General features: G+C 34.7%; 1 protein-coding gene across 1 annotated transcript in view; it reads right to left on the bottom strand.

Moving 5' to 3' along the window:
* Positions 1-15,277, bottom strand: part of LOC150079506 (ATP-binding cassette sub-family C member 1-like) — a 29,876-nt gene that overhangs the window by 6,353 nt on the left and 8,246 nt on the right. Inside the window, exons 2-15 of the mRNA XM_090383094.1 lie at positions 14,234-14,418; positions 9,097-9,222; positions 6,399-6,509; positions 6,111-6,169; positions 5,895-6,020; positions 2,594-2,768; positions 2,237-2,491; positions 2,062-2,127; positions 1,825-1,962; positions 1,400-1,546; positions 1,181-1,265; positions 889-1,082; positions 599-775; positions 39-206 (exon numbers count right to left, since the gene is read on the bottom strand). Coding sequence (XP_090239220.1) covers positions 39-206; positions 599-775; positions 889-1,082; positions 1,181-1,265; positions 1,400-1,546; positions 1,825-1,962; positions 2,062-2,127; positions 2,237-2,491; positions 2,594-2,768; positions 5,895-6,020; positions 6,111-6,169; positions 6,399-6,509; positions 9,097-9,222; positions 14,234-14,418 — 2,012 coding nt within the window. The remainder of the gene's footprint in view (positions 1-38; positions 207-598; positions 776-888; positions 1,083-1,180; positions 1,266-1,399; positions 1,547-1,824; positions 1,963-2,061; positions 2,128-2,236; positions 2,492-2,593; positions 2,769-5,894; positions 6,021-6,110; positions 6,170-6,398; positions 6,510-9,096; positions 9,223-14,233; positions 14,419-15,277) is intronic.

The following is a 15,277-nucleotide window of genomic DNA, read 5'->3' as shown; positions in this document are numbered from 1 at the left end:
CAAATAAAGGGACCTTAGTGACTCCCTCCACTTTCTACCTTTTCGCCGAGTATCCCGCTATGACTGATGACCTGTTCAAAGATATGCCGGCCCACGTGAGAGTCCACAGCACTAAGCGGATCATCCATTAGGTAGATATCGGCGTCTTGATAGACAGAACGTGCTAGACTGATACGTTGCTTTTGACCTCCACTTAAATTAATTCCCTGTATTAAAAAAAGAAAATATATTAATTTCTGTCTCTTGGATTTCTTCTTTAGTAAACTCAAGTAAGTTTAGGATAAAAATCGATAACTATAAAACAATACTGTACAAGTAAGCCATAGCTTTATTGTGAAAATTAGGTTTGCTATGAACCCACTTCTCCACGAGTTGCCTCGGTATTGCACAACTATAATACCAATTTATACAAATAAGTAGCAATAACGTCTCCATTATAGCAGTGCAATACCAAGGCAACTCGTGGTGAAATGCCTCCATAATATGACACCAATGCACCAAGTAGCAAACCTAGTTTGGTCATTATGAGTACCCAACTAGGCTATGTCCTGCTTATTCAATAATATACAAGTATGGCAACTTGTTCAACTTTTAATACCTTTTCTCCTATTTCTGTGAGATCCCTAGCCGGCAGGACTTCCAAATCTGGCTTCAGACAACAACCATCCAACACCCTCTCATATAACGAAGATTCGTATCGTTTACCAAAGAGGATATTCTTTTTCAATGTCATGTTTTGGATCCAGGCCTGCTGTGGCGTGTATGCTAGCCTTCCCTGAAAAGAAATAATTACAAACACTCATTAAGTATTAATAACAACCCAGGAGCTGTCTCTAATCAAATTAAGGTTCCTTAAACCAGTAGCGATACAAAAGAGTGGAATCCCACCTGTGAATCGACTCTCCCTGCCGTTCTGTACATCTCTCCTAAGACAGCAGATAAAAGAGAGGATTTCCCCGATCCCACCTGGCCCACGATAGCAACTAACTGCCCTTTCTTCACGTGCAAGTTAATATCCCTCAGTATCGGCTGTTCATCCAATGACCACGAAAAGGTACAATTTTCAATTAAAACTGCATTCCCTGAAAAATTTGGCCACAATAATTGAATGTTTATGTTCTGTGAATAGTTTATATATTCAGTTAAAAGTAATCATCCACCAATGTTCATGTATTCTAACCTGGCAAAGGGTTCTGTCCAATTCGATCAGGATCAAGTTCTTCACAGTACAGGAATGTTTCTATACGCTTCAATGAAACTCTGGCCTGATTAAAAAATAAAAATCGTAAAATGTTTTTTCATGAGATCATGAAATATGTGGATTTTACTTTTGCTGAGTATTTATTTTGTTCTGGAAAAGAGGAGGAATACACCACAAATTGTAATGGATGCTACTTACTTGAACCGTAGCTGAAATCAAGTCTGGTAGAATAACTAGAGAAAATCGAATCATGTTGAACAATGTAAGAGATACGAATGCTGTACTAGGATCGAGGATATTTCTTTCATCCATTAGAACGTAAGTGATAAAGGAGATGACAGCAATCTTAAGAGAAATAAAGAAAAGTTTATTTTGGACTTCCTGCATAACACTGTTTCATGTAGTTAGTTTTCTACTATTTGAAATTTCACTTTTCATCACTGTTGGATAAACGTACTTAACCCTATTAGCCTTCAATCAAAGGGAAAAAATTAAGGTGCTTAAACCTATTAGCCTTCAATCGGGAAATGCTCAGCTACCCTACACAACTATTTTTTAGTTGCCATTCAACGCAAACCTTAAGCATTTCGAGTTATTGAAATAAATATCTTGATATACTTTACCAGAAATGGTGTGCAAGACCAGAAAAACATTATCCCTGCATTTACTAGGGCCCAACTGCGAAGTAAGCGAATCTCTCTTTTCCGAATATTGGAGATTTGTTCCATGAATGGTATTTCCCAAGCATATAGTTTTAAGATCTGCAAGATAATATAATAAAAGAAACAACATTCAATACAAGAAGGAAATTTTATCCTCAATTATAACAATACGTAAACACATTGCTATACAGATCGTACCTTTATTCCATTCAGTACCTCATTTACGTTCTTTAGCCTTAAATCCTTCATAGACATCTGCTTCTCCTAAACAGTTAATAAAAAAAATCCTTTAAACTTTAATCTAATTAAGTTATTAATTATATTAAACAATTATTTATTTATTAGCGCGTATGGATGTTGTTTAACTACTGACCTGATGTACTTTACTTTTACGTGCAAGATACAAAGTCAAAGGCATCGTTGCAATTATAACAGCAATTCCCGCAAGGCATGATGGTCCCAGGTATTCCCACAACAGTGAAGTGCAGAGAATTATACGAATTGGAGCACTCCATATTAGAATTATATGAAATAAAAGGTTGCTTATTTTTTCCGAATCCACAGCCATAAAATTAACTAATTCTCCTACGGTATATTGACGTTTAGACATGTTGCTGATTCTTAAAGACTACAAGAAAAATTAAAATAAAAAATATATAAACTTACATCTTGAAACGTAGCATATTATATAAATTGTACGATGATGAAGAGGATGTTCAGGTGGGCCTACCTTTCTGTACAGAGCAGCAATTAAAGACGACTTCACTTGAATTGAAACACATACGCAATAATAGACAGCATGAACGAGCATCGTCTTTGATATGAACGTGCTTAGAAAAAGGGTTACTGCGTACAAATATCCTTTCCAAGTTGGTTCTTCGTTGGTTACGAACTTTATTAAATAACTGAAAACATATTGTTAATAGTTAAATTAAATTAAATTGAGAGCATTTTGGAAAAATCAATTTTATACTTAATAAATATTTCATATTAATAATAAACATTATTAAATGATTATTTAACAAATTCATTTAAAATATTAAATTAAATATTTATTTTTATCTATTTACTTTTATTAATTAATTAGTTGTTTATTAAATATTAAACGCGATAAAATTTTATTTTATTAATTAAATAATTATTAATATTAAATGAGTAACTAATATTACTAATATTAAACCAATAATTTGAAATTGTTAGATATTCTATTGATCAAAGGATTCAGGCAGATCCTTAAAAGAGATCCTTACTCGAGAATAATTGGTGGTAACATTCTCATGAAGTCAAAGACCAGATCGATGATTGTTGCTAGCATAAATAAAGGCCAAAAAGACTTGAACAGTGACCAGGCAATTGTGCTCTTTCTTGCTTTGGATTTATTTTTTTCCGAATATTCAGAGGTTCCCAAAGAGCTGGCAAGCCTGTTTAATAAAAATGAAAAAAAATAATAATAAAAAATAAATAAATAATAAAATAAAACAAAAATTCTATAGACTATGAAAACTTTTAATATTGCTCGAATTGTGATAAAATTTTCAAATAATTCGGCTTCACTGGAAACTCTATCCTAGGAAACAATCACGGAGGACGAGGTCCCCAAAGTTCCAGTTGGTGCTGGAACTATACTTTGAAGGATGTATGCTATGAACAATTTGGGATTTCAGAATCTGGTAAGCTCTTATCCAATTGCCCACATGACATGTTTTGGCCTTTGTGTTAAGAAAGGCCTTATATCAGGCGAGAACAAACCCCGTATGGTGACCAACTCTTGTCATCAGGATTCACTGGATGACAAAAATATTAAGAAAAGTTTAATGTTAATTTGTGACTTACTGTTGAGGATGTACTATATCGATATCTAAGTCACATCGAGGCTATAGAGTTGGTATGTAGTTCACAATGGAAGAGGAATTGCTAGTTGGATGGCGTTCTCAAATATTTGTGCAGTACAACTACGGTCTAGCAATTAGTCTGAAGTTCTTTGGCATTTTTGTATCTTTTATTCTGAATACAGGTTTCTAAAAGCAATATATCGAGACAGACAGAATAATTCCACCATTAAGGATCTCTTTAAACACGTGTTTAAAGAGATCCTTAATGGTGGACGTTATAAATTTCTATTTGAAATAAAATTTTTGAAACTTAATCAGATAACAATCTAATTGTACCTTCCCCATCCCCTTACGCGATTTGACTCCCCTGTCTACACTTAATATCACAAAGGAAAATCTGTTGAAAGTAATAAACAAGTTACCGAACAAAGCTACCGTCGAGCCTGATAGATTTGATTTGTCCATCATTAAAATATTCTTTGTCTTCATTGAGGATGTTCTTTTAGATATCTTTAATGAAATTTTGCGAACATGTTCGGCCCCTCAAGTTTGGACACCCTACTGGGTCAAACCCATTCCAAAGAATTCGAGGCCTAAAACTGCGAAGGATTTTCTTCCGATCTCAGTGGACTCTTCGCTCCTTAAAGTTTTTGAAAAGATAATCTAGCGCAACTTATTGAGCACTGTTTTCATCATAGTCCATGCCACCTTCACAACGATATCCCTGGGAGATCTACCACCAAATTCTCCCTCAAACGCTGTTTCACATACAGGAAGCGTTGAATTCTCGAACGCAGCTCGACAATTTTTCTTGACGTTAAATCTGCATATGACAGGATTTCTGATAACTGATTTCTGATCACTTCCTCACCGTACTCAATAAAATTTTGCAGGAAAGACGGCTCCTTGTTGAGCACAATGGTCTGTCACGATCCTTTACTGTCTTCAGAGGGGTTCCACAGGGTGGCGTTTTGTCAGCAGCGCTGTTCGCAGCGGCTTTGGAACCCATGCTAGCAAATATCCAAAACATGATATCGTACGCCGACGATCTGAAGCTCTTCATTCATTGGGATCAGCCAGATCGAGCACTCTCTGTCCAAAGAGCTGCAACAAAACAAATCTCTCAGATAAGCACATTTCTTCAATACATTGGTCTTGAGCTAAATGCCGAAAAATCTGCCTAGATGAAGTTTACAAAGGGGAGAAGAATAAATCCAATGCACATCTCTATAAATGGACATCAAATTAAACTTGCCAACTCTCACAAGGAGTTGGACTTGGTCTTGGATTCGAACCTATCCTTTCTGGAGCACTTCAAGGAAGCAAGAAACAAATTATTTGCAGCCCTTTGTTCTGCTCGACAGGAAACTGGTTGGTTACGGCAATAAGAAGCTAATAACTAGGTTCGTCCAACTTGTGTAGTACCGATGGCACTCTACGCATCGGAAATCTGGTCTTTTGCCCCTCCGACCTACCTGCGACAGTTCTTGGGGATTGAATATAGGCTTCTGCGATCCCTCAATAAGACTTCAGGACATCCCCTTACTATCTCCTGGGTTATACTACATTCGCTGCATGGAATGATCCCTTGGAAGCAAATCATCACCACTCGCAACATAATTACCCTCTCCAAACTCATTTCGGGTAAACTGGATGCTCCTAACATCGATGGCCTTATCATCCTGCCCACGAAGAACAGCAAAATAACTAACCAGCAAACATCTTTGATCAGACCTGCCCTCAACCAAATCAGCTCGCTCAGCCATATGTTCTCAGCAAACACGATTGGACTCCTCAACGACCTGAATATCAACCCTGAGACGATTTGTGTCGACAAAGCCTTCAGATCAAAAGTTTTCGCCTCTACCTACACAGTCCTCCACTTTTAGATCTTCCATTTCGCCATCCCTTTACGTGGCTACTGTGTTGGAGGATGATATGCGATCCTTCTCCTGTAGCCTGCAGCATCTTGTTGGCATCCCCACACTCTTCTTGGACAGACGCTGAATGTATTTAGAGTATTATTTCGAACCTAATCTGTCTTAACTTCTGTATATTTTATTTTACCCAATATTGATATTGTGTTCATTTTTATAGTTGTGTTTGCCCTCCTAGCATTTGATTGCTGTCAAGGGGTGGATGTATCTTTTCTTTACCTGATTAAATAAATAAATAAAAATTGTAACTAGCGATTCTTACTTGGTACGAAAGGTCCGTTGAACTGTGGAATTCAATCTCTTCCATAGCATTTCTGATTTTAGAAACGGAGGTAATATCACCAGTTCGTCAATTTTCAGAATATAGCGAAAACCTTTAAACACGTATCTGCAAAAATCGTAATTGGAAAGATCAATTTCTTCCTTAAATTTTGAAAATTCGAACAACTTAATAATACTTAAGAAGAAAATATCTTACTTGTCGATCCAAGAAAAAGTCATACGAGACAGAAATGGTTCTTCGTGTAGGTGTGTAATCTGTAAGAAAAGGTGAACGATTTTATATTTTAAAATCCAAATGGAACAGCGCAGTGATCTAAATGCCCAACAGATCGAAAAATTAAATTATTTTTATTTCCATTTGCTGTCATTATCAAAATAATTAAACAAATATGCACTGTACAGTGTAAAAGTTACTATTAAGTTGAAATTAATGTTAGTTACAGACTGAGAGGTATAAAATATTAAAGATTGTACTCTTAAGTACCTCATCTATCTGTGATGTGTCATTGAAGGCAGATAACAAGAGCTGGCAAACAACCAAAGGATAGTACAGCATATTTAAGAGAAATTCTTCGTGACTAATCAGATGCACTTTCTGCAATTTAAAAAAAAAATAAATAAGACATTAAATATTTCTTTAGTAAATTACAAAGTTGAAATACATTATGATAATTATAAAGACGTTTTACAAAGAGATTTAAAAATCTAGGACTAGGGGTTGCCAACCTACGGTTTACATTTTGGTTTAACACTTTTGGTTTTAGACTGCTGTTGCTCTGTAAAAATTATGGGGATCACAGCTACTGTATTATATAATAAAAATATTCAAATGTGAAGAGTAATTGTAAGTCTGGCATGAAATTCTCTGAGCAGAATAAACAGGCTGCAAGAATAGTCCATCCTCGAAGTTCTGTCTGTTGATATACAAAGAACTTTGTTAACAGGGACAAAGGAGGTGATTATCTCTTTGAAAGCTAATAACGACTTAGTCAATTCCAAATAGACTCGATTAACTTTGTTCCTGGTAACGCACAACTGCCTTCTCTCTCTTTCCTTTACTGTTTTTGGCTCGAAACAAAGGAAGTTGCGTACCGTTGCATATACCATCAAATTAAAGGAAAGGAACAAAAATGGATGGTGTATCAAATACTGTAATTACAAAAGTCTGGGTGTAGGTGTCAATTATTTCTGGCGGATACATAACGTGTCAGCTTCAAAAAATTTTAAAACACTGATTAAATAACGACTTAGAGTTTCAGTGAAAGAATCTTTATTTATCGACTCGTCTTTAACTTTAATTTAGCTTAGGTAATTAGAGGGATTAGCGAGCTCCTCGTGACACCAGTCCTTTAAGGGCGAACATTCATTCGTTAACCTATATTAAATTTATTTTATAAAGGTAAAATTATTTTATTTATTATTATATTTTTAATTATAAGCTTAGCATAAATTTTCTTTAACTTAGCAAAAAAAAAAATTTGATGGTACCCAGGAGCTGATCAGTAGGGGAAGAGAAATAATGATTTCGGTAGGTTCTGGAACGGGCTCTAGGTGACAAGGTTGGCTACCCCTATTAAATACTTGTTTCTAGAAGTTTTTGATTAAAATTATTCTTAAAAATATATTTATGCGTCGCTCACATAGTACGATTTCCATTGAAATTAAATTAGATATAATGAGGCGATTAATTCTATGATCATAAAGACCACATACATCATAAAGACTACATATATACATAAAGACCACTTACGTAACTAAACATCCCCCTTAATGATGATCTGTACGACACTAATCCGCAAAATGATTGAAGTAACCAAAATATGAAAAGTACTGTGGATGATCTTCTCCCCGACCGCACACATCCCCACTGTAGTAGCAATGTCGTTATCTGAAAAATTAAATTCTAAATTATGCAATGCTTCTACAAACCGATAACAAAATCTTTAGCTAGATAAAACTGTAAAAAATGTTTTCTTCTTTTATCTACTTGAAGGAATAAAGACAACTAAGACCCATAAGGCAAACTGTACCTTATCTATGAATCGAGAAGAACCATGAACACCAAGCCGAGACTGGTGTTCATGGTTCTTTATATCCCAATTGATAATGGATGATAAAGTTCATTTTAATAATAAATGGATTCACCAACAAGCATAGTACAGTATTTGGGTCATAGAATTTTTTTTTAAAAATCTTATGTTATTCCTGAGAGAAAGATACAATAATATAATGAGGACTTTTATAATAAAATATAAAATAAATCTTAAATGCAATAATTATTTAAAGCGATTAAGAGAAAATTCAAAATCTAAAAGAATGAACAAAATCTAAACTGTAGAATAAATACAAAAAAATAAATAAATAAAATAATAATAACACTATAAAATAACATAGAGAATGCCAAATTAACTAAATGCACTTACAAATGTTATTTTTTAATATGTAGCTTTTAGATAAATGTAGTTTGTTTGATCAATAAAAAAAAAAAAAACACGAGTCCATATTAGAAGGATGAATTCTCTTCTTACAGCTATAAGTGGCAAGTTTAATTTACTTCATTTTAGCTGATTTTAGAGAGGGGCTTCTACTTCTATTAAAATCGGGATTAATCTGAAATTTTAAGGCGACTCCTCGTCTACAAAAAACATATAAAAGCCTTAACATATTCAAAAAAATAATTCTCTGCTACAAATTCCTTTAACTACAACTACGCAACTACAGAACTATGCAAAACGTCTCCAGTCGCTCTTTATTGTATAAGAAAAACTGAAAGGTATTTTTAGCTTAACCTCAAAAAAAGAAGTAAAAGTTAGAGTTAAAGTATTAATTCTCTATATGCAGATTACCTTTTAAAGTTACAGTATTATAGTATAGAAAATAAGAAAAATCAAATGGTTAGCTAATAATCAAAGGAATTAAACATAAGAGTAACCGAATATTGTATGTATATTCAATTTGGTTCAATGTAATTACATATTTTAGAAACAAATTTTGCCTTTTCTACCCTTAACCCAATATTTTAGCTTTAACATTCCCTGAATATGCATGAAAATATGTGTATACAACACAATGCAGTATCTATTTTATTTCCTTTAATTTTTGATCAAACACCCGATTGTATTTTAAATTTTTCTGCTTATTAGAATTTTTCCATTCCAACTAACTAGCAATTAATCACTTACAAATGCTAAAATCTTAAAGGCTGAACCGCTGATGACTGCTAAAGGAACACCTTTTGACTGTATATAGTTGTGGAGTGAAGTAGATAAATCGGCAAGGCACAAAACTATCAAAAATATCGAAAACACCTAAAAGAAAAAAAAAATTAAGACATTAATTTTTTAACCATCTAAATTGACAATTATGCTAATTTCAATTTAAATAGAAACAATTCCTCTTTAATTATTGATACCATTTAAGTTATCCTGTGGTAAGGATTGATTACTGGATAAGGCATTACTAGTCAACGAACCATTCTTGTAATGTTCAGGCATGTCCAAGGCAAGTTCCTCTTACGTTTGGACTGCGAGAGCCAAATCTCGAGAGGCGCCATTAAAAAAACGAATCCCTGAGGAATCCATATTAATATCGTATTCTGAAAACACGGAGTAAAGTCAGGAATATCTGTATACCAAGTGACCTTTTCATCCTGAAGAACAAAACAAAACAAATCAAAAATCTTCAATTAATGTAATACCTTGTTTTAATATCTTGATGGCAGAAACGAATGAATATAAAGTATTTTCACCATAATTACAATCATATGGAAATAAATCATGTAAGAAACATTAATATATCACGCGAAAGTTAAGTTGCTTTATTGAAAATGTTGCAGTTACATTGAATACACTTCAGTAAAAACACTTAGATTTATTCAGTTCCGGTAGTTGAATCTTCTCCAGTCCAGGAACCGCTCCTACAAGCCTAATGATAAGAACTGTGATTCCTAAAAAGCCAAATTTCAATAATTACAACATTTGCAAACAACATAATTTTCACGTGATATGTCGGTGTTGTTTACTTAACTCGCTCCCATGTGATATTTTGATTAGTTTTAAAAATAAATATTAATTCTGTATAAATAATATTTGTAACATTAATATATTTCCTTAAAAAATTAATAATTATTAAACATACAAATTATTTAATAATAATTCTAAGATTTTTATAAACACCATTTGATAAAACACCAAAAAAAAGTTTTTTTTATTGGTGTTTTGTGCAAGGCGACGCAGAAGTTCGCATTAGCTTGCTGTTTCTTAATTACTTTCCTTGTAGGCATCTTATCTTGAAGAGGAAATAATAAAAATTCATTTTAAAGATGAAAATATTAGTTTTCAATAAAATTAGTTTCAGTAAATTTTTGACTATCCTCCTAATTTCAATGCTGAAATTTTTCTATAAGATGGTTGGTGGAAATAAATGAGTTTAAATATGTCTGACACAAGCCTGTCCAGAGCCGATTTGCACGTGTGTAAAGCGCCAAGAGGGGCTTAGAGGAGAACAGGTATCCTGTGTGTTCTCAGACACTCAGCCTAAAACACTGATGGATCCAATATCTCTCTATTACAGAAGATTTAGGAAAAGTCCGGTTGGCCTGCCTCCTTAAAATCCACTCATGCACACCTTCTCGATGATAAGCCCTGTTACGTCACTTAGGTGGCAACGAACGTGTAGAGTGGTTCTCTTCAAGACGCCTGGTCAGCGTGAAGAGGAAGAGACCAAACCCTCCAGCACATGAAAGCACGACGAAACAAATGGCCCTCAGTCCCCAGCAGCTTTCACTCCCCCTCTTACGACAGCGAGAGGATCAGAGTGGAAGCAGAGGGTGCTAAGAATCTCTGGGTACGACCAGGCTGCCATGCACGGAAACTGAACTTGACCTGTTATAACGTAAGATCACTCATCGGTAAAGACAGGATATTAGTGCTGGAAAAGGTATTAGAAATTGTGAATTGGAATATCATCGGTTTGGCTGAAACAAGAAGAAGAAATGAATCACTTATAAGTTTATCAAGTGGAAATCTGCTGTACACCAATGGAAGGAGTGAAGGTGGAGTTGGGTTTCTGGTCCATAAAGATTTTAAAAACAACATTTTGGAATTCAAAAGTACATCACCAAGGGTGTCAAGGCTAATACTCAAGATTTCTAAGAGGTACAAGCTAAAGATTATAATGATTTATGCACCAACATCGAGCCATGATGATGAAGAGGTTGAAGAAATGTACACCGAAATTGAGAGTCTTCTAGATGAGCAGAAAACCCACTACATTATTATTATGGCTGACTTCAATGCTAAGGTTGGAAAAAGACAAAACAGCTCAGAAAGGGGAACTAGGAAATTTTGGAATTGGTGAAAGAAATGAAAGAGGTGAAAGACTTGTGGAATTTGCAGGATCTCAAGGACTGTCAGTAATGAACACTTTTTTCAAGAAAAGGGTGAACAGAAAGTGGACATGGAAGAGCCCAAATGGATTAACAACTAATGAAATCGACTTCATCCTCACTAACAGAAGATATATTGTGAATGATGTTACCGTCCTGAATAAGGTAAATGTTGGAAGTGATCACAGAATGGTAAGATGTACACTTGAAATCGATGTAGGAAAGGAAAGGAAAAACCGACTCGAGTAAATAATACAAAGGTCTTTGAGATAACAGAGGAGGAGAAAAAGCAGTATGTACTGGAACTTAAGAACAAGTTTGAGCTTCTGCAGACTGCTCAGGACCAAGATATCGACGAGGAATATTACAACTTTCTGAAAGTGATAAAGCCCAAAAAACCTATAGGGAAAAAGAAATCCAAAGAAAAAAAAGAAAAATATTAGTCAAGAAACACTTGTCATGATGAACCGAAGACGACAAATGAAGAGCAAGAAAAACACTGACAGGGAGAAAATTGAGTATACTGAGTTATGCAAAGCCATTAGAAAGTGACTCAGAGAGAACATAAGAAGATTTAACACAAGAAAAGTAGAACAAGCATTAAGGGAAAACAAAGGATTTAAATCAGCAGCCATGAGCAGTAATACAGAAAGACAAATGATACAGAAACTGAAGAATAGCGGTGGTGTACTTATAAACAGCAGAGAAGGCATAATTCAAATAGCAGAAGACTACTATAGAGAATTATACAAGAAGCAGGGGAATGATGCCAGCAGTGGGGAAGATGGATTGCAAAGTAGCAACACATACAACATACCCAATATTCGTCCTGATGAGGTAGAACATGCATTGAAGAAAATGAAGAATCAGAAAGCCCCGGGGGAAGATAAAGTTACTGTAGAGTTGTTAAAATTGGGAGGAAGAGACATAACACAAAAACTGGCAAGGCTCTTCACAAAGTGCATTAGAAAAGGTGTGACACCTAAGCAGTGGAATAATGCAACCATAGTTTTGCTGCATAAGAAAGGAGATAAATCAGAAATTGGAAATTACAGACCAATTAGCTTGTTATCCCACATCTACAAGTTGTTCACAAGGGTCATTACTAACAGATTAGAAAGAATACTTGATGGGAATCAACCGAAAGAGCAAGCTGGCTTTAGGACAGGATTCTCAACTATGGATCACCTTCACGTAATATCACAGCTAATGGAGAAAGCAAATGAATATAAAACACCATTATGGCTGGCATTTGTGGATTATGAAAAGGCATTTGACTCCATACAGCATAAGTCAATGTATCGGGCACTGGAAAGACAAGGCATAGATACCCCACATATTATGATTTTGAAGAAAATATACGAGAGTGCTACCTCCTTTATTAGACTAGACAAAGACAGTAGGAAATTTAAAATCGAGAAAGGAGTTCGACAAGGAGACACAATACCTCCGAAGCTGTTTACTGCTGCCCTTGAGGAAGCTTTCAGAAGATTAGACTGGTCGCAGAAAGGAGTCAATGTGAACGGAGAGTACCTAAACCATTTACGATTTGCAGATGACATTGTGGTCATAGGCCATGATCCCAAAGAATTAGAGGAAAATCTTAATCAGTTATGCACAGTTAGTAAGGATTTTGGACTAAAGATGAATATGGCTAAAACAAAAGTAATGATGAACAAGTATGCCACGGAAAGGGAAATAATGATTGAAGGAGCAGTAATTGAAAAGGTGGAGTCATATACTTATCTGGGACAAGTTATTAGCTGTAATAATGATAAATGGCTGGAAGTCAAGAGAAGAATAAATTTTGGATGGATAGCATTCAGGAAATATAGTCACATACTGAAGAGCAATATCCCAGTTTGTCTGAAACGTAAAATAATGAATCAATGTATACTCCCCACCATGACTTATGGAAGTGAAACTTGGGCGCTCATCAAAAGAATGGAAGAGAAGCCGAGAACTACACAGCGAAGAATGGAACGAATTATATTGGGAATCAGACTGTTAGATAAGAAGAGAAACACATGGATTAGGCAACAAACTCAAGTAAAGGACATTCTTATCAAAACTAAAGAACTAAAATGGTCTTGGGCAGGACACATAGCTCGAAGACATGATGACGGATGAACTAAGAAAATAACAGAATGGTATCCAAGAGGATCTAGAAGAAAACCTGGAAGGCAAAGGCGGAGATGGATAGATGAAATTCATGAGTTTGTGGGTAGTAAATGGATGGCCAGTGCTCAAAACAGAAGGAACTGGAAAGTTGCTGGAGAGGCCTTCATCCTGCAGTGGATTGAAAATGGCTGATGATGATGATGATGAAAGCGCCAAAGCAAAGGCTATGAGGCGTCAGTACATTATACCTGTAGCCTTTGCTGGATGAAAAATCCCAGTTCCCGTGAGAAAACACCATACGACTTTCATCTGAGATCGACTAACTCAACCACGCTACAAAAAAGTCCAAATTTGAATAAAATAGACAGTATTACAACTCGCTGCATTAGGACAGCGATTATTTCCGCAACTGCTAGCCAGGGTATCTTTCATACTTTGCTAACTTTTTTATTTAATATTTAGAGGTGTACGAGGTTCTAATTAAATAGAGAAAGTAATTTTAAATATAAAAAAAGACATTATCAATTTTCCCAGAGTGTATATAAGTTGCAAATAATTTATTATTAAAATATAATAGGCTTTAACTACAGAACCTAATCCTTAGAGCTTTTTAAATTAACTGCTGTAAAATGAAGTTATAAATTCCACTGGCTAGAGATCCTATCGAAGAGTATAAAGCCAACTTTTCATCCAAAATTGTAGATTGACGCAGTTGATTTTGTTGAAAATTGTAAAGATTGTAAAGATTTTTAAACATTATCCTGATTCATTAAGTATAAAGAGTCTATAAAGCTTGACGTGCTTCAGTTTACCGTAACATGGGAGATCGGATTATCAATAATAACTTCATCACTACTATCAGAATTATCACTGTCCAAATCTATGTTACTATTTTTGACCTCTGGCACTATTTCTTCATCAGTAGCTAGCTCAATAGCCACATCATTGTCAAAAGTAGCATAATAAATAACAGAACCACTACTGTCAACTGAACCTTCTAAAGCCAATTTATAAAATAAATTTTGAAATTCACTTAAATCTTCTTCTAATGGATATGAATTTAAATTGGCAACTTGAAAACATGTACAAAGCGCATTTTAAAGGTTTCACTTGTAACGTGAGGTCTTGAAAGATTATTGCATCTACTAGATTGTGCTTAAAATCGATTTTAGAATCAATCGATTCTAAAATCGTGAAAACATGGATGGCACTATTTCACTGCTATCCATATTTGCACCTGCTAAAAAGGTTATTTAAATTAATATGAATTTTAAAAAGTGATTTTAGTTATGGTGTATCCTAAACAAAAAGGTACTTGCTGTTGAAGTTTCATTATACACACCATATGTTGACCTCCAGTGAACCGCCTGGTAATTGCGCATCGATAATCGATATCATGTTTTATTTTCCTCTTTTTTTTAAACAGAATATTAAACTTATTAATCTTTCATTAAAGCCAAGTTTTCAAAAGCATTTTAACAAATTAAAAAATATGGCTAATATAAATAAGGTTCCACGTTAACATCCAGTCGCTAGTTTATTTAATCAGTACCTGGAGTAATAAAAGTACTCCCAAAACTGTTCAGCATGGTACTTATACCATGTTAATTTATAATGCCAGTTAGCCATTTGCGCGAATGCACCAGTTGAAAGGCGCAATATGGTCTAAGTAGCTCTTGCGCCAGAAAACACCACCACCACAACAACAACAACAACAACAAGCACCAGTTGATTAATTTTGAATTTAAAAATTAACTCATTAAATTCTGGTTAATAGCATCAATTCTATTCCTTGTTTAGACTTTTCGAAAAATATATGATTTACCTTTGCATCTTTGTAGATGCACAACTCGAGA

Source organism: Mastigoproctus giganteus, chromosome 10, assembly GCF_048544385.1.
Source record: "Mastigoproctus giganteus isolate SK-2022 chromosome 10, ASM4854438v1, whole genome shotgun sequence".
In the NCBI taxonomy this organism is placed as follows: Eukaryota; Metazoa; Arthropoda; class Arachnida; order Uropygi; family Thelyphonidae; genus Mastigoproctus; species Mastigoproctus giganteus.
This window is presented reverse-complemented; position numbering and strand designations above follow the sequence as displayed.